At 38.4% G+C, this 20,332-nt stretch overlaps 1 protein-coding gene across 1 annotated transcript in view; it reads left to right on the top strand.

Moving 5' to 3' along the window:
• Positions 1 to 9,736: 9,736 nt before the first annotated feature.
• Positions 9,737 to 20,332, top strand: part of Sptlc3 (serine palmitoyltransferase long chain base subunit 3) — a 117,526-nt gene continuing 106,930 nt past the window's right edge. The window contains exon 1 of the mRNA XM_005365533.1: positions 9,737 to 9,853. Coding sequence (XP_005365590.1) covers positions 9,737 to 9,853 — 117 coding nt within the window. The remainder of the gene's footprint in view (positions 9,854 to 20,332) is intronic.

The following is a 20,332-nucleotide window of genomic DNA, read 5'->3' as shown; positions in this document are numbered from 1 at the left end:
GAAACAGGAGGAACATGGATCAATTAATTTATGAGGCCACCATTACCCTAATACTCAAACCACATAAAGACTCAACCAAAAAAAGAGAATTACAGACCAATTTCCCTTATGAACACTGATGCAAAACTACTCAATAAAATACTTGCAAACCAAATCCAAGAACACATCAAATAGATCAACTATCAAAAAGGAGACTTCATTCAAGAGATACAGGGATAAAAATCAATAATTGTAACTCACCATATAAACAAACTGAAAGAAAAACACATGAACAACACCTCATTAAATGAAGAAAAGGTCTTCAACAAAATCCAGCACTCCTTCATCATACAAGTCCTGGAGAGAGTTAGGATACAAGGGGCATACCAAACTTTACAAAGACAACAAGCTAAAGCTAACTTCAAATGAAAGGGAGAGAAATTTAAGAACAAGAAAAGGTTGACTACTTGCTCTATATATACTTAATACAATACTTGAAGTTTTAGCTAGATCAGTAAGAGAACTGAAGGAGATCAAAGAGACAGAAATTAGAAAGGAAGATGTCAAAGTATTGCTATTGGAAAATGATACTATATATATATATATATAATAGTATCATTTATATATATATATATATATATATATATATATATATATATATATATGATCCTTAAAATTCTACCAGGGAACTTCAACAGATGATTAAACACTTTCAGCAAAGTGGCAGGTTACAAGATTAACTCAAAAAAAAAAAAAGGAACCCTCCTTTATACAAATGATAAATGGACTGAGAAAGAAATCAGGGAAACAATACCTTTCACAATAGCCTCAAATAATTTAATGTATCTTGAGGTAACTCTAACCAAGCAAGTGAAAGACTTGTATGACCAAAACTTCCAGCTTTTGAAAGAATAAATTGAGGGAAAAAAAAAACAGAAAACGGAAGGATCTCCCATGCTCATGGACTGGTAAAATTTTCACAGTAAAAATATCCATCCTATCAAAAACAATCTATAGATTCACAAAAATTTCAACACAATTCTTTACAAACCTTAAAAGGACAATTCTCAACTTCATATAGGAAAAACAACAACAACAAAAAACAGGATAGTGAAAATAATCCTGAACAATAAAAGAAATGCTAGAAGTTTCAATACTTCTTATTCTAAGTTGTACTACAAAACTCTAATAATAAAAACCACATGGTATTGGCCTAAAACCGACACAATTACTAATAGAATTGAATTGAAGACCTAGACATATATCCGCACACCTATGAAAACCTGACCTTTTATAAATAAACCACAAATACATACTGGAAAAAGACAGTCTCTTCAACAAAAATATTGGTCAAACTGGCTGTCTGTGTGTAGAAGAATGCGAAAAGATCCATATTTATCATCCTACATAAAACTTAAGTTCAAGTGAATCAAAGGACTTTAACATAAGACCAGATACATTGAACCTTATAAAGAGAAAGTGGGAAATAGGCTTGAACACATGGGCACAGGAGACAATTTTCTGAACAGAACACCAGTAGTAAAGCAAAGAACACATCAGTCAGACAAAGCAGGAGCTTACAAAATAAGAAATGATTTTTTTTTTTACCAATTTTACATCTGATAGAGGGATAAAATCCAAAATAAATAAAGGACTCAAGAAATTAGATATCAAAAAAAAACCCACAACAAATAATCTAATTTAGAATAGGGTACAGATCTAAACAGAGAATTCTCAATAGAAGAATCTCAAATGGCTGAGAAACACTTAAGGAATGCTCAACATCCTTAGACATCAGGGGAAGGCAAATCAAAACCACTTTGAGAGTCCATCTTAACACCTGTCAGAATAGTTAAGATCAAAAGCACAAGTGACAGTTCGTGGTACAAGAATGTGGAGCATAGGAAACACTCTTCATTCGCTGGTGTGAGTACAAACTTGTAAAACCACTGTGGAAATCAATATGGCAGAAAATTAGAAATCAATCTAACTGAAGATTCAGCTATACCACTCTTGAACATATACCCAAAGGATGCTCCATTCTACAAGGACACTTGCTCAACCATGTTAATTTTGGATTTATTTATAGTATTCAGAAACTGGAAACAACCTATATGTCCCTCAAGAGAAAAATGGATAAAGAAAATGTGAGAAATTTACACAGTGAAGTATTACTCAGTTCTTTAAAAATAGTGCTACCATGATATTTGCAGGAAAATGAATGTAACTAGAAAAAAAAAGTCATTTTGAGTGAGGCAACCCAGACCCAGAAAGACAAATATGATATATATTTTCTTATAAGTGGATAGTAGACGTTGAGTAAATAATAATTAAGCTACAATTCATAGAAGCAGAGATGTTCAATAAAGGGAAAGGGTCTGGTTGAGATGCATGACTATCTCTGGGATGGGAAAATGGAATAGATTTTATGGGTGTACAGGGGGCTTTGGGGATGGGAGCAGAAGGATCAGGTTTCTGGGAGGCGAGATTGAGGGAGAGAGTGCAGGGAGAGAACTGGAATTGTGGGGCATTTGGGGTGGTGGTTTAGAAACCAAGTGCAACAGAAACTCCCTGTAATCTTTGAAGGTAATCCCAATAAAGACTTCTAGTAATAAGGATACAGAGTCTCAACTCACTTATTCTTACAGTTGGGTGAGATTTCCTGTGCAAGCACTGGGTTCTGTTTAATTGAATTGTTGTTCAAGGGCGTCCCATGAAAAAAACACCAAGTAATATTAAATAAGTAAATATAAAACTAGACATTTTCAAACATCGCTAATGAGGATGGTAGACTAAAGAGACCCTTTGTTACTTAATAGAAATAGTAACGTGATCAGAAGAGTAACTGGTCCCTCATTTTTCCATACCCCAGTAACTGGATCTTGGAAATATATTGCATTAAGTGACAAAAGTAAGTTCTAAAAAGTGCTAATCAAATGCACAAAAAATCAGTTAGACTAGAATTTTTGATAGATCTAATTCAACATGATGCTATAGTTAGAAAGAATGTAAAATTACCCATCAATTACTAAAAGATTATCTGTTAAACATTGTCCCCACACACAATGAAGATAATTGTAGTGATAATGAAGATAATATATGTCAAATATTTTGCCTAAGCCATTCTATAGTGTATGAACATGTTTATGGTACAAGACCCATCATGATGCACGCTATAAAAATTTTAGTTTATATTTTATTTCCTAAAATGGGAACTTGATTGATAAATCTTTCATCATAATTGATTAGTCATATAATTACACACTTCAGGATTTTTCAAAGCAGTCAACACTTCTGGTAATGTCAGTCAGAAAATTGTCACTGGAAGAAAAGTGAAATATGTGGCATTGCTAGTTTGAAGGTGAGAGAGAGGAGCAGTGGCTGAAGGATATGAAGCCTCTGAAGGGAAAAGCCCAGGAAAACAGATTTTCCCTGAAGGCTACAAAGGGGAGTAAAACCTTGTTGGGATGTTGATCTTAGACCAGTGAGCTCCACCTACATTCAGATGAAATACATCTGTTCCTGATGGAAGTGATGAGCATTTGATTTTTATTTACCATCCCTTGCTAACTAGGAATAGAAACAGATTCTTTCTAGGTAAATATTAGGAAAAGACAATTCATTAGTTCTTTTTTTCTTTCTACATACAAAACTTGCTCTGGAAAATATTTCAGGATCTATACCTCATTCCAAATGTAGGTTTCTATATAATGACACAAAGTCAATGATGTTCCTCCTCAACTCAGATTGTAGACACTTTCTATGTAAGTTGAGCCCACAAGTTTATAAGAGATGTAACAGAACTTCCTGTTTCCAAAAATTCCCTTAGAGTTCATTCAAAAAAATGTATGAAATTTCCAACTCATAAAACTTGCTTTTTAAAATATTTATTTATTTTACATCCTGACTTCAGTTTTTCCTCTCTCCCTGCTTCCCATCAGCTTCTCCTCTACTTCTGTTCAGAAAGGGGTAGATATTCCATGAGTATTAACAAAGCATGCCATATCAAGTTGCAGGAAAACTAAGCACCTCCATTTGTATTCAGGCTAGGCAAAGCAACCCAGTATGAGGAATAGGTTCCCAAGTGCCAGTCAAAGCATTAGGGACAGTACCTGCGCCCATTGTTAAGAGTCTCACAAATAGACCAAGTTGTCTATTTATCACGACTTTAACATACATAAAGAGAGCTTAGGTTGGTCCCATACAGGCTCTCTGGTTGTTGGTTCTGATTCTGTCAGACAGCTCACTTAATCTTCAGGACAAGCTTGTACTTATCACTCTAAAAATCCAGTTGGACCTCGAATCAACACATTTGATGGATCTTCTTGAGTACTTTTGTTCTAATTTAGGTTCATGCACATAGTCTCTGAAACAAAGATTTGGGCTCAAGCATTTTCTTGGGAGGTGTTCAAAAAGAATGGGCAAGTAAACAAGGAAAGGAGGCAAGCCGATAACAGTTTCACAAATATAGATATTGCTGAGGGCAATTGGCTGCAACCCCACTGGCCATTACATGAACACACGTCAGAACAGAGAAAACGATAACAGAGATGCTTTACTCATGGATCCTGTGGTTTTTGGCAAAAGTCAAATGCCATGAACACAAAATCCTCAGTACACAAGGCCCACACTACACAGAAAAGGACAACTATGGTCACATGGCCTGTCCAGGTACAGAGAGAGACAGAGGGCAGATGACACACAATAAACTGTCTCTCAAGAACTCCAACCAAGCCAAGAGAATCTGAATGAGATGTGGTTGGAACCTGCAGTTGTAGCCAGGTTGCATTTCAGGGTAAAACTGTGGGATGATGAACGTGTATTGCATACAATCTTCCTAATCTCAGTAGTTGACAAAACCTAGAAATATGAAAATTAAATCTATCTTGATTAGAAGCTCTAAACCTAAGCTGATTAAAAGCTGTAATTTCCACTTGATAAATGACAAGTTAATGTGATTACTTTCTATTTTCTCAGACAAATTCAATGACTTCTTTATCACTCCAGATTTGATATTTGATCACAAATAGTTGGCATTTATATGCTTTTGTGCTTGAATATTGGTGTTGAGGCAGTTTGGGAAATGAAATTATCTATACTCTGAGAATTTTTTCAGACTTAATTTTTAGGAAAGTTAATTTCTGTATAGATTTATGAGTCAACACTGAAATGTCCTTAATTCTTCATAACTATTTGATGGTGTGCAAGACTTTACTGTATCAAAAAGGCAAAATAAAGTATGTATTCATTGTCTGGTCACAATGATAGTGAAATCTATTAAGCCTTGAAAGTCCTTGTTATTTAATGTTACTCAAGTCTATATTAGGAGAAGTATCATGGTACACAGACTGGTATCTCTCACCCTGAACCCAAATATTTTTGAGTTCATGACCTAGTTTTATTGTATATTATTCCAATGACTTTGAGAAGTCACATAATCCGTTGAAACTTTAGTTTTCAGATCATCCCTACTCTAGCACACAGATAAAAGTTGAATCGCAAGTAAGCAACAGATTTCCATTGACCCAATTCTGTACAATTTTAACTATTCATTTTGTTCATTTCCTGACAACTCTCACGTATCTAAGAACTTCTGCAGATTATACAGAGAAGCCTTTGAGCATCCCTTAATTGTCTATCTAAACTCTGTTATTTTCCCTTGTGTCTGCTCCATTAAAAGAGTTGCTTAGCAGCAGACTTCTGGCCAAAACAAAAAGTCTCATCAGAGTACATAAGACTGTCATTAACTAGGTTTGCTTTTGCTATCTACTACTCAAGGGTAGGCTTACCTTGATCTTCATCTATGAGAAATATATTAAACAGTATATATGCAGAGACTGCTAAGTCTTAGTTCTTAGAGAGAAGGAGACTGAGGGTATTTCATTAAATGCTGTTATCTAAAGACACAGCATAAAGGAAATGTGCAGTAGCTATTCAAACCATTATTAATCAAGTTTAATGATTAACCTGTAATTTATTTAATTACTCAAAAACCACTAAAATGTTTCTAAATATTTACTACTTTTACCGTTAAACCTAAAACATCCATTCACTTGAGTAGAACTTCACATTTTCTTTGATAGATGAATCAAAACAATGACCCACCACTGATTATATGCCTGAAAGTACTAAGTACAAAGGATTGGTGAGCCAAGGTGGTATATATATCTGTGAGTTTGGGGCCAGCCTGATCTACAGAGCAAGTTCCAAGACAGGCTCCAAAGCTACACAGAGAAATCCTGTCTCGAAAAACCATTTATATACATGTGTGTGTGCATGTGTGTGGGCGTGCGTGTATGAAATTTATATTTAAGTGTCATTGCAACATGACACTTAAAAAAGAAAAAACTTAAGAGTGAGGGTTGGGGAATATCTCACTTAGCCAAGTGCTTGCTGTATTCAAATGATGATTATTTACATACAAAGTCAACACTGGTAGGTAGAAAAGGGATCCTTGAAGCTCAGGTACAATGAGAGACTCTGCCTCGAAAAACTAAGGGACATCAAGAACAGAACACCAAACTGGAGAGGAAAATATCATGAAATTTAACCCTTGCACAGAGAACTATGGATAACTAAGAAATGCACAGAGCAGAAAAATTAGTCTTCTCCAGGGAGGAGCATACCAATAGGTTTTCCAATATGAAATGCCCAGCTCTGAAAATATACATATGAGCAACATTATGCAAACTGAGATGGTTGCATTTAGAAATATGCATGCATATGCACACACATATATGTGCATGTGCAACAATTAGCAAAAAAAGAGGATAGGAAGTGGAGAGGAAATAGAAGAGAGAAATGGCATAATTATAATCTTAAAAAACCAACTAAGTTGGAAAGATTGAAGACTCTCTGATGTTGATCTCTGTCTTCCACATGCACCTGCACACACATGCACACATAGAAACATGCACATGCATGCCACCAGACGCAGACAGTAAATCTCTTAAAGGCCTATACATGGTTACCAAATTTGCAAGGTGGGAATAGAGGGAAACTTAATGTGCTTTTGAGATGTTTTCTTTACATATGACTTTTGTCTTTTGTAGAAAAAATAAAGAAAAATAAAGAAGAAAAGTAGAAAGAAAAGAAGAGCAACGTGAAAGAGGAAAGGAAAGAAGAAAGATCTTCTACTCTCTAAATTGTTAGTTTTATCTTAAAATCCTTACTCGAAGCGTTGCTTTGGAGGTTGTGGATGCAGTGTCATGATAGGCACCGCGTGGGCACAGGCCAGTTCAGAGCTCAAGATTAGGCCTCCAAAATTCAGATCAAAATAATATAATTAATTCTGTACAGAACAATAGAACTCGGTCAAAATAACACACTGTCTTCACATTATCTTTCTGGGTAACATGAGGCAGTCAATCAGGCCAAAAATAATCTGTACTTTCTCCTACTTCTTTATCTCTCTATTGTGCAAAACTTAAAAGGAAAGAAGCCAGCAAAGATTTAGTGCCCAACACCCTCTGTAACCGTCTCAGAGAAAGAGATCAGTAAAAAGGTCATTCTGCCCTGGTGACAAGGATTGGGGTAAATGAAATACAAATCTGGGCTGGGCATGCTTAGAATTGACTCAATATTATTATTTTACTCATCCACTGATAGGAAAAATTGAGAAACTTGCATGAAATTCGTGATCACATTATCATTACAATCACCTCTTCTGGAAGTCATTTCATTTTGGAGAGAAACAAACATTAAATAAAAGAGTTTACACCCAGTATATGAGGCTCTGGCATCAGACATTATTTCTTCTTATTTTTGTTCTGTTTTCTTGTTTGTTCATTCATTTTTACTTTTGTCCCAATAAGTGCACTTCATTTTTAGGTATCTGGTGTCAAAAAGTCTTGATTCCGTATAAAGACAGGAAAAGCGGTAATCTCTTCTCTGTTCATAAATATTCATGACTGACATCTCTACACTAAAAGACAGTAGCATAGTAAGTTAAGAAGAAAATATAACAAATGTATATTATATGAACCTGGTGACATTTAGATGAATGATTTAAAGACCCAAGGTGGATTCCAAGGTTTATATAATCCATTTTATACTCAGTTGAGAAAAACAGCAAGACCTATATAATTCATCTCTTCTTAGTCTCTAAATAGAGCATATCTCCTACCAAGTATGTGACGGGACACCTGAAAGAGAGTCATATGGTCTACCACCACACAGAGTTTTCCAAAAAACTTAATGGTGAGCTCCAAAATAGTAAACATCGGGATATATTTTTAGGTTTTATTCCTTGCTCTGTGGAAGGAGGCAAAGCTTCTAAGACTCATCTAAAGAGCAGAAAGCTCAATTTCACACATTCAGGAGAGGATCAGGGTGAGGTGCTAGGATGGGGTAGAGAGACAGAAATGGAAAAAAGTTAGGAGAGGGCCTCAATAAGTAGTTCAGACAAGCCTGGAACTCACTGCATATTCCAAACTGCCAAACTGGTCTAGATCTAAGCAATCATCATGCTTCTAGCTTCCCAATAGTGGGATCACAGGACTGTGCCACCATAGCCTAGAACGTTACTCCTAAGGTTTTTAGTTTAAAATGGGATTTTCTGTTATCGACAGAGGAAAACCACAAAGGTAAGCTTGGAAATAATCAGCTGTAAACTATTTGTATTGCCCAACAAACCACAGATCCCTTTAATGATAAAGAGAAGAAACAGACCTGTTATGATTGTTGTATTGAAAGAATAAGGGGTAATGAGTAAGCCAGAGGTATTTGTGGACTAGGACCCTATGGTAATCATCTGCCTCACAACAGAAGAATCAGTGGCAAAATCAAGACCAGGCGTCATTTCTTACCACCCTACATAGGCTAATTCAACTAATACATTGTCTCATTTTATGGGCGGAAAAACTGAGATATAGAGAAGGTAAATGCTCCTCTAAGGCCATATGATTTTAAAAAATGATGCATTACTGGTAAGAATTAGAATGTTCTGTTTTACTGACTTCTGTCTGTCTTGAATTTTTTGATGGCCCGGGACACATTATCATGTCATAATTTTATATGTTGTATGGTATATATGTTTATATGTGGGTTACAGATGTTGCTGTTGTGATTTTAAGATTCACCATGGGAAAGATTTACATTGATCATTTGAATTACGTTACTTGCACAGTTCAGTGACATTGCATATATACTCATTCTTGTTCAATGACCAATGACAACAAGTTTCTCCTCCACTCCAAACAAAACTCTGTACCCATTAGGTAACAATTCCCCAGTACCTTGCTTCTTCAATTCCTAGCAGTGACTCATGGGTGATATTTTCTGGCATAAAAAAATATTTATAAGCAGTGAAAAAATGTAACTATATGCAAAGGGGAAAGGATTCAGTAAGGAGAAAAAAAATGTAACTAGCCCTTCAGTACTGTGAACTCTGTGAGTGTGCTGTGTATATCTTTAAAAGTCTCTCGACCTCTCAGCCCGCCTCCTCGGTGTTTACCCCTGGAATTTTCTGTCTCCAAGTTTCCTCTGCCTCAGAGAGCAGCTAACAAACTTTGTAGTTTCAGAAGCAGGCTTGTTGCCATGGAGTCCACAGTGCCACTGGAGTAGACTAGCAAAAGGTAACCACTAAAGATCCTGTCCATAGATAGGCTGTGGTTCTTCTTCTGGAAAAGCCTGACTGGTAGGATTCCTTTAAGGGCTCAGACCCAAAGTGTTTTATGTCATCACTTCAGCTACTTGAAAACTGAAGCTACAGGAGACCTCTGAAAGAGAACCTACTGGGCTCAAAGGCTTCCCACCAATGGCCAATCCTAGAGGTACTACTGTTATTAATGGGACTTTCCACAGCCCCAAGACTCAGCACAGCAAATGGCAAAGCACTGACGGTGTGAAAAACGGAATCCCAAAAGAAGCCCAGGTAAGAAGCTATTCCCTACATCCTTAATCTGCATGGTCCAGATATTTCCATATTTCTTAGCAGCATCATTTAAGGTAGTCTTTATGCAAAGTTTCTCTTGGGGGATGTTTTATTGTCTTGACTCAGCCAATCAGCTAATATTTTTTATGTGTGTCTGCTACAAAGCTTAGAGGTGGCTATAAGGGAATTTCTTCTGTAGACAAAAGAAGATGTAGACAGAGTCACGAGGTCCCAGATTCTATAAAATAAAGAGTTTGTAAGCTTTTCATTTCCTATCAAGCATTTGGGGGGGGGAAGGTCAAGATTGTAAAATATCAAACTCTGTGAGCTACCAAGCAACTTGCTACACTCACAAATGCTTCAGAAAAAGAGAGAGAGAGAAGTGATGGTAAATCTTGCTGAGATCATGGGGTAGATAATGCTTGTTCCTGATGCATATGAAATGCCTTTCTAATTGCAAAAAAATTTTTTTTGGTGTTTAACAGAGTATTGTCATAGCCACAGCCTGATTAGAGACTGGGGTCTCTCTTTGGATTCAGACTCCTTCCCTCCAGTATCCCTTTCTAAAAACCACTTCTGGAAGTGGCACTTAGGGTGTTCTGCACACTGAAAGCAAAGCAAGGTCTTTAAAACAGACTTTCCAGTTATTTCCATTTCGCATTTTTCCCTCTTTGGGGCCTCTGCTCTTATAAAATATTTGAGGGTATGTAATAGGGAAGAGAGACCCAAACAACTATTCAAAATAGCGTCTCAAATCTGTGGGGTTCTTGAAGAAAAGCATTTGTGCATGTCACATACCTTGCCAAGACTTTCTGGTCTGAGTCACACGGTGAGCTAACCTGCCTTAAGGACAAGCTTGAATAGACAGATAGGCAATCTCACTGTGGGGGAATTGGCAGAGCTGTGTGTAGAACCCCATGGAATCCTCCCCTTGTGAGCCAGCCTCTGCTTGAGGAAAATGTTAGGTTGTGCCAAACACCTAGAACAGAGAGGTCTGGCTGGGGACAGGCCTCCATACTCTGAATCAAATTTGCATGCCCACTTGGGAGGTGCAAGGGGCACTCAGGATCCTGGCTTGTGTGGTAAATGGTATGGCCCCTAAGTGTATCCATCTTTTATCCAAAGACATTTGGAAGCACCTACCAGAAATCTCAGGCTGAAGCAGGATGAAGAGCAAGGGCATTAGAAAACTCATGGGACTGTACATCCTCCACTCTGATCATTGCTAAGATGCCCCTTGTCCCTGAAGTACCTGTTTCACTAGACACTCTTTACCCCCTAGTATTTTCTGATTCTTGGGTATCTTATTTGACCATAGATGCCTTCAAAACAAGTTTTTCTTTTTTTTACTTATCTTGATTTCATAACTATATTCTAGTGTTTGAAACTGAAAGAGTAAATAGAAAACACAGACATTCCTATGTAAGAGTAAGGTCTCTCCTGTACATGAGTGTAACTGTACAAGTCCGTAACATACTTAGTCATGGAAGCTTCTGGAAGTACATACATAATGTCACTACTGTGGACTTTCCTGACAGCTCTTTCTGAGAAGATCCTGTTTGCTAAGATATATTTAGATGTTTCTAAGTTGAAATTGGCTTTCACTAAGGCACTCAGTTATGTCTTAATAATTATTTCCCTGAAATAATAAACTCTGCTGAGTTCATAACAGAATGAAGTAAAAAGGACCTATGTTCTCCTTCTAAAGTGTGAATAAAGTTGCCTTTATTATCATGATCCTCAGGCAAAAGTTCTACCTCATGGGCCTCTTAACAAGCTATGTCTTGACCAACAGTCTTGCCTGTTGGCAAAAGCAATCCATGGGAGCTTGTAGATGTTTGAGGTCAGTGGTCTTTCAAATGCTTTGCCGGACTTAGGTCTTTCGGGACAGTGCCTCAAACCCTACCCGTTCTAATGAAGATCTCTTTAGCTTTTCTTCTGCTTCTTTGTACGCACACAGACATACAGTTGCCACTTTCACATACAGGCTACTCTGTAGTATTCTATTGGTAAACAATTTCCCAGCATAGCAAGCAAAAGATAAACACTGTTAGGCAGGAACTTGGGAATGTCCTCCACTTTCTTCCAGGGTAGCTTGCTGTGAACTCTGTGATTCCAGTATGTAGGCTTAGTAGCCCAACCTCACAACTGAACAGGAGCCAGAACTTTTCCACTTGGAAAACATCTAGAGTTTCTTTTTGGAGCTTTTCTGAGCCTTAATCCTATTGCCTTTCTTTTCTTGTTAAGCCTCGTATGACCCAGAGATGAACTGAAATGGGCTTTCACCACTGATTAAGTCCATTCTTTGCTCACTTCTAATATGGCTCCTGTGTTGTTATGCTTGCTCGAATGCTATTGTCCAAGACAACTGAGCCTCCCTCCCCACGAGCATATCCCATGTGAAGCTTGGTTGGCTTTCAATACCCTTAAATTTTATGAACTCTTTCCTGGACAGTTGCAAAGTTTTTCCAATTTTGCCTTTGGCTTCTCTTTGTTACCAAGTCTCACCATCAAGATGACTGAAAGTGGTCAATATTATCCTTTGAGAGCTTGGATAACTCATTGCTTCAAAAGTTTGTTCTTCAATATAAACTGTTCTTCGTTCTTAATCTCGTCCTTTATAAAAAAAAAAATTCATGGCATAGACATAATGCAAGTGCTTGTGACACTAGCTGTGAGAACAGAGATAAATGACATAGAATCTCTGCGAAATGAGACTTAATGGAAGATGCTTGGGTTAGCTGTACTCATGACCTCAAAAGGAATTTAGGGAGACCGGCCTCACTCCAGCTTCCTTTCTGGTGATGTGATCTCTTCCTTTCCCATATATTCCCACAATTAAGATGTCATAGCAGAAGATCCTCATAAGACCTGAGCCAATCCTGGCATGATACCCTTGAACATCCTGTATTGTTACTTTCATAATTATTTTATCTTGATAAAATTATATTATTTCAGACATTTTGTTTTTATAGTCGAAACCTTATCAAAATGGAAATTTGTTGCAAACTAGTTGTTCATAATTATTGCCAGACCTGTGCCTGTGGCAGTAGCTCTGTAGTTGGATGATAGGTTGTTAGAGAGTTTGAAGGAGCAGACTAGAGATATCTCTGACTCTGCAGCCAGTGTAGTAGACTATTCCATGAGATACTGAAAGACAAGGATACTAGGGAACTAATCTCAGATGGCAATAAGGAACATATCAGAAATTAGAGGAAAGGACTCCATCCCAGAAGCAAAGGGAGGATAAATAGGCTGTGCTTTCTAGCTGGAGGAACTGGACAGTCACAGTATAAAAGCTATTGGAGGGATCAGAGGGACTGCCACCACCATCTCAGGAAAAAAATGCATAAGCACTGAGCTATGTAGACCATGCTTGAGATTTAGATAATTGTAATTTCGTCACCACAGAAGACTGGATTATCCTATTAAGTGATGTACACAAACCTTACCCACTGAATTTAGCAAAGAAGAAAACAAATATATCAAATCCCATATCATTTCCATAAATTTTCATAGAGCAGAACCAGGACAATATTACCAATTTTTAACAATATAAAAATTTAAAACTTTACACAGTATCCTAAAATACAGTGAAAACTTAAAATTTGCAATATAAATGAAGGGATGGACTGTAGAGATGGCTCAGTGGATAAGAGCACTTGCTTTTTGTCAGGGGACCAGGGTTCAAGTCTCAGCACCCACATGGTGGCTCACAATCCCCCATAACTCTGTCTGCAGGAGATCTGGCACCCTCTTCTGACCTTCACAATCACAATGCACATGTGCTATTCACTTATATACACAGAAACAAAACACTCATATAAAGAAAATAAAAATAAATAAATCATTAAAATATATTAATTGAAGGGAGAAAGCCCTTACAATAGCACCAAGATTTAAAAAAAAAAACCATAGGAAAAGATTCGAAATTAAAGTACAAAATAATTTAGAGGTAATGATAAGATACTACTGAGAGCCATAAAAAAAAGAATAAGAAGAAATCCTATAATATTGATAGAAATATCAAGATGAAAAATTTTCCAATTTTGTCTATTGTCATCTATAAATTTTATGTGAATATAATATCTTTTAAGCCAGAAAAATAACTTTAAAATTATATGGAAAAATAATAAAGGAAAATAAATAGAAAAACATTATTTGAAAGGATAAAATAATGAGGGATAATTAGTACTATGTTATACATGAAATAATTAGAGCCTTTTATATGAACAAAAGAATATACAGATTATAAAATTCATACATAAAATAAAGGATATTATATATTTGAAAAATAGTATTTACATAGAGAAAGCTATTGTAATTATAGCATAAATTTCAAGATCCAAGCTGGGCAGTAGATGCGGATGCCTTTAATCCCAGCACTCAGGAAGCAGAAGCAGGAGGATCTCTGTGAGTTCAGTGCCAGCCTGGTCTACAGAGCTAGTTCTAAGATATCCAGAGCTATATATGAGACCTTGTCTCGAAAAACAAAACAGACAAAAAATATTCAAGATCCACAAAAGGAGAGGCTAAAAACTTATCAGCATAAAAATCAAGCATTTCTTTTGAATGACAAAACCAAAATTACATATTAAAAAAAGACAATACTATAAAATCATCAAAAGCCATATTATAGGCCAGGAAAATGTTTACAATTCACAAAATTAAATGAAAAAAATCTATGGGGACATTTAGAACCAAACATTGAAAATTCCACAGAAAAAAATAGGAATATATATATATATATATATATATATATATATATTTTAAAGGTGAGAGGGAACTCACTGACTCTGGACTGACAGTGAAGGGACCAGCATAAAACCAAACTAGGTCCTCTGAATGTGGGTGACCGTTGGTATGGCTGGGGCAGACTGGGGCCACTGGCAGTGCGACCAGGATTTATTCCTAGTTGAACTGGCTTTTTGGAGTCCATTCTCTGTGGAGGGATACCTTGCTCAATGTAGATATAGTGGTGAGGGCCTTGGTCCTGCCTCAAAGTGATGTGCTAGACCTTATAGACTCCCCATGAGAAACCTTATCCTTTCTCTCTGGGGAGTGGATGGGTGGATGGGGTGGGGGAAAGATAGGGGAGCAGGGAAAGGGGAAAGAATGGGAACTGGGGCTGGTATGTAAAGTGAGGAAAGATTGTTTTTTTTTTTTTGTTTTGTTTTTGTTTTTTTAGTTTATTTATTTATTTTTTTAGAAGCATTAATACATGTCTTCGGAAATGATTTCCATGATTTGGGGTCATCTCCTTTTGACCCGAATAGCTATGTACGATGAATCTCCGTCTTTGAACTCTGTCTGGATAAAAAGCTTCCGTCCTCCTGCATCTTGCTTCTCGCAGCTGATCCCCAGGCTAACGCTGATGAATTAATAGGGGTTCTTTTCTGACAGTCCGCTCTGCAGGAGTCCTGGAAGGATCCATCAGCTCTCTATGGTCAGGAGCAGATTTCTGTGTCTTAGTAACTCAGGCAAAGACCCTCCTTTTGCCAGAGGGAATGTAAGACAGAGCACAGTTAATTTCTGTAGCAACTACTTTAATCCTCTCCCATGTTTGTCCCTCCCTAGATGGTTGTCAGAGAGTGACAGTGTGTGGAGACTTTAGTTACTGCCAGGTGAGACTTGATACCCTTCTATCAGGACCTCAGGCGCTACTGGGCAGTGTTGCTCAAATGCCCTCTTGGTTCTCTTGTATTTGTTAAACTGAGTCTGGAAGACTACAGTTAAGCCCAGTATTGCATGCTGTTCTAATGGTGGCCATTAACTGCCTTCTCCAGATGGTCCTAACTTTCCCTGACAGATATTAAGCCTAAATTGTTCATGTCCACCACTTCTCGCAGACTGCCCAATATGTTTGCTGAGGTCCGTTTTCAGCTGAGTGACATTAAGCAGATCCGAGGCTAACAATCTGGCAGTAGCCCTGATGGGAAAAGTGACAGATCTGGGGAGGGATACGGAGGAAGCAGAAAACAAGGAAGTCACACCCGAAAGCACTGCGCTCCGAGGGCAGCCAGCTAGTCTAGTAACCTGTCAAAGACAGGTAGGAATTCTAGTTTAGTGCTCAGTTCCTGCTGGCCGGGGGTAGATGAGCAGTTCAGCAACTGACACCTCAAACTACTTCCCTTTAAGTCATGGAAGCAGCAAACCAGCAACAAAAACATCAACCGCACACCTACCTTAAGGTCATTCTCATAAATGTCAATCATGCTGAGATCAGTGGGCTTTGGGAGATGTGCAACACGAGAGACGTACAACTCGCTCTCATGCCGCTTTAAAGTTCTGAGCTAATGGCCACTTGATCTCGCAGCTCCCCTTGCTTCGCTTTTCTCCCAGCTAAGCCATCCACTCAGTCAACACCCGTCTTGATTTTCTGATTTTGGCCAAAGCCAGAAGCACTTTTTTTTTCCTTTGAAAGAATAGAGCGATCAGAGGGTGCACAGTGTCTGATTAAGATGCACAGCCTGATTTGAAATGGTAGTTGATTGGATCCAGTGCCAGGAATGTGGGCCTTTTAATATTGTGGACCCGAGAAATTGCACCTTGTTTTCACCTAGGACTGAGAGATGACACAGTGGGTAATGTGCTCCCTGGGCAAACATGAAAATCTGGGTTCAATCCCCAGAAACTCACGTAAAAGCCAGGGAGGCAATCGGTCACACGTTTATAATCTCAGAACTGGAAAGGCTGCAGGAGGAGGATCCAGGTGCTTGCAGTGATGCCAATCAAACGGAATCTGGAAAGATTGTTTTTAAAAAACAAATTTCAATTGAAAAAAAAGGTGAGACGGGAATGGAGGAGGGATTGCCATGGAATCACAAAGAAATAAAGACCCACTTTCTTAGCTTTGTCTGTGAAGTGAGAAATCAGGCTGGAATGCAGTTTGAAGATCTCGTCAGGTAGATCAGGACAACACCCGTGGAAAAACTAACAAAATTTTCAGTCACTGCTTGGTGTCAGTCATTTAACATAATAGCCATATTGCTAAACTGATCTTTATTTTTATTTTTGTATAGATAAGAAAACTCAGGTGCTAAGAGCATAAAAGTGACTTCTCAAGGCCACAAACAGCTAGAGAAAAAACTGTGCCATGAGTCATTCACCCGGAAGGACTTGGGCTCCCACTGTAAGCTCAGAATCCAGCAACACCCTGCTGTCCTTCCTACTGCTCACCATTCTGTAGTTGAAAGTGTCGAAATTAACCATGAAAATAATAATTATAATACTCCCCAGCATGCACTGAGCTCTTTCAAAGCACCGGGCACTCTAAGTGTCTTACTTGACAGCCACTATCTCACTGCGTTCTACTTGACTTGCTTCCGCAGTGAGGAAACAAAAAGCTTAAGCAAAGCCACCTGCTTATAATAATCAAAACAAAGTTTGGAAACAAGGTTTGCTCAATCCTTGATCACAAGGCTTTGTTCCTTAATTTACACTGCCTCTCTAAACGCAAACCAGTATTAGGAGTGAGTTCCGCTCCGCCATTGCAAAGAGGCCCACGGCATCCAACATTAAAGGACAGTGTTAGTAGGGGTTGTAGGTATTATGGGTTGATTTGTCCTTCCTCCTTGGTTCCTAATAAAAATGTCGGGTCTTTTTCACAAGTAACTGCACACTCACGCATTAGAGTTTTGCCTATACAACCCTGTCCAACCACAGACACACCAAGGCAGTGAACTACTCAACTCCATGCTTCGCTTTAAATAATTCTGAGTTGAAAAACATAGATGCCTTCATGACCTTGAGGTCACGTGGACACAGAGTTAAGCCTATAAGGAGCCCTAGAGCTAAGTTGCCTGGTACTTTAGAATGGCAGTCACTTGCAGAAGCTCACGATATGCAATCTTTTCTGGAAAGGACTGGTGTCTGCAAATAATAGGAGGCACAGTAAGTGAATGGCGAGTGTGGATTTTTTATGGCATTTCCCATTGAGAGATAGAATCTCATGCTGTGTTCCTGGAATCTGGATTTGGCCTAATGGCTTACATAGCTAATACAGAATGACTAAGGGGCAACCTGGGACTCCTGAGACTCAGCTCAAGGAGTCTTCAAGAGAGAACCCAGTCTTAAGAGAACAGTAGCTTTTAGAACATAGATAGCATTCTTTTCAGGAACCCAAGTAGAAAAGGTAAAGCCCAAGGAGTAAGAAGAAATTGTCTGTGCTGTGTATGTTCTTAGCCAAGATGACTCACTAACTTGCCCACCATGTGAGTGAGCAAGCTTCATGGGGGCTTCACTCTCCTAGGGCCCTGTCCGTTTCAATTCATTCTTGTGTCCCATCTGAGCTCTGCCAAATGGCACGTTTCCAAATGGTGGCTGTTTTAAATGTTGTAAAGTTTTATGAATCAGCAATAGGAAATGGACATGTAAGCATTCTATTTCTTTAAAAATGCATAGAGAAGTCATGCTTTCATAACCCATTTTCCACACTTACACTTACACATTGAGGAGTTTGTTTTGAACACCCATTACTCTCCAGTTTTGGCTTTGATGCCTTTTCTCAGGTTGTAAGCAAACATTTGCCTTATTTTGTTCGGTTTTATTTTGTTTGGTATGAAGGTTCATGTGCTTAACTCTTAAGCTAGAGATGTACCTAGCTACAAAATCCTAATGCAGCAACTCAAATACCTTCCACACAAAATCCAAAATGAACCTGGGAAGGCAACAAATGGTCCATTCATTTTCACATTCTTGGGCTGTTGTATTCACATCTGGTCCAGGAACGCACAAGCTAGAATTCTTGTCATTGTCTCTTTGCACCACTAAACATCCTTAGTAAATTCATTTCTCTTTCTGCCTATAGTGAAGCCCAATATTATCTATTAAAATTACCCATCAACCCTTTCTCCCTTCTACTGCTACTGTAGGAGTGTCTGGTATAGTAGGAGCTTGGTAAATTTCAGACATAAACTCTGAATTCCTCATCCAGTGGAAACTTAGCAATCTCCACATGGTTTGGTTTACCAGAAGTATTTGTCACAACTATTCACTTCCCCCTTACTATTGTCTGAATGTTGACTGAGAGTTTCTTCCAAGAGTTCACAAGTTAAAGCCTTGGTACTTGGTATGGTGGCACCAAGGAGAAAGGACTTTTGAAAGCTAAGCCTAGTGAAAAGCGATTAGATAACAGAGACTGCCCATGGAAATAATGAAGGTAGTTTTTGCAAGAGCCTGCATTAGCCCTCATGAGAGGAGATCACAAGAGGGCATTCAGTCCCTAAGTAAAATCTCTTTGTCTATAAGTGATCTATCTCTTAGTCTTTTCCCCGAAGTAATAGAGTCAAGGGAACCCTTGCCAGGGCCAGCACTCTGCTGCTTGGAGACTCAGCCTCCAAGACTGTCAGTGAAATAAATCTCTCTGTAGATACTCAACTTCAGGTTTGCAAAAAGTAATGAAAAAATGACCGGTACCCTTCTTTCTTAAGACATGCCTGCTTTTGATTTTCCTCCTTTGTCAGGAACTATTCCTTTCTAGGGTCTGTTCTTGTTTCTTGCTCATGTCTCTAACCTGTAAACGATGGCAACCCAAGGCTCAACTCTTGCATCTTTTCTATTTTTCCAGTCACACCATTGGCTCTTCATAGTGCTATCTATCTTTCATGACGGTCTGATCTTGCTTCTTCACTATACCTACACTACGTATTTGTGGGTCTCATGCTTCCTCGGGGATCGTTGGTCACTGTTCCATGAGGGTGGAGGGAGCCGAAATGGGGAACCAGGATCAGATGTCTCTGGATATGATGGTAATAACCCTCTGGAGAGATGACTTCAGTAAGGCAACACAACTTTATTCCGCAGTCTAGGAAATATGTAGGAGTGGGAAGCGTGAGGATAAACCCTAATTTGTATTAAGTGTGTTGCGCTCCTTTCATATAAGTGTACCAGTGGAAGCGCAGCCCTATCAAAATGGCTGGAGCATTAACCTAATTATCATGTGAGGAACAGGGAAAAAGCATTTGCAGGAGCTGTGTTAAGTGTCATCCTTGAGATAAGTCAGGCATCCAGGCCTAGAGACATCCTTCAGCTAAGGTTAGTTAGGGATCAGGAAGCTTCTGCTGGGGGAATAAAGTCCTCCACGTTGCTGAGCTTGGAGAGAGCTGCCAGGCCAGGATAGACTACAACTTATGATCAGCAGAGCTTCTGAACAGGACCTCCAAACAGGTATTTGCAAACAATTATTAGGTGCGCCCACATACACACACACGACACACACACAGACACACTTGACAACCAATTTAATCTCTGTCCCTCTGTCCTTCGATGACCAAAAAATTCTTAAACTTAACTTATAAGCAACAGAGTTCCTGATACTCCTCTCTCCATTGCTCAGATCTGTTCTGGTTATGGCCTTCTCTTGTAAATTAAAAACCTCTATCTTTTTTGTGATCAAAAACTTAGGTATCACTCATGATATTTTCTCTTTCATTTTATCCATTTCATATTCAATTCCTGCCTTCTCTCCCTCCCTCCCCC

Source organism: Microtus ochrogaster, unplaced genomic scaffold (genome assembly GCF_000317375.1).
Source record: "Microtus ochrogaster isolate Prairie Vole_2 unplaced genomic scaffold, MicOch1.0 UNK3, whole genome shotgun sequence".
NCBI lineage: Eukaryota > Metazoa > Chordata > Mammalia > Rodentia > Cricetidae > Microtus > Microtus ochrogaster.
Note: the sequence above shows the minus strand (reverse complement) of the source record. Positions and strands in the feature narration are given on the sequence as shown.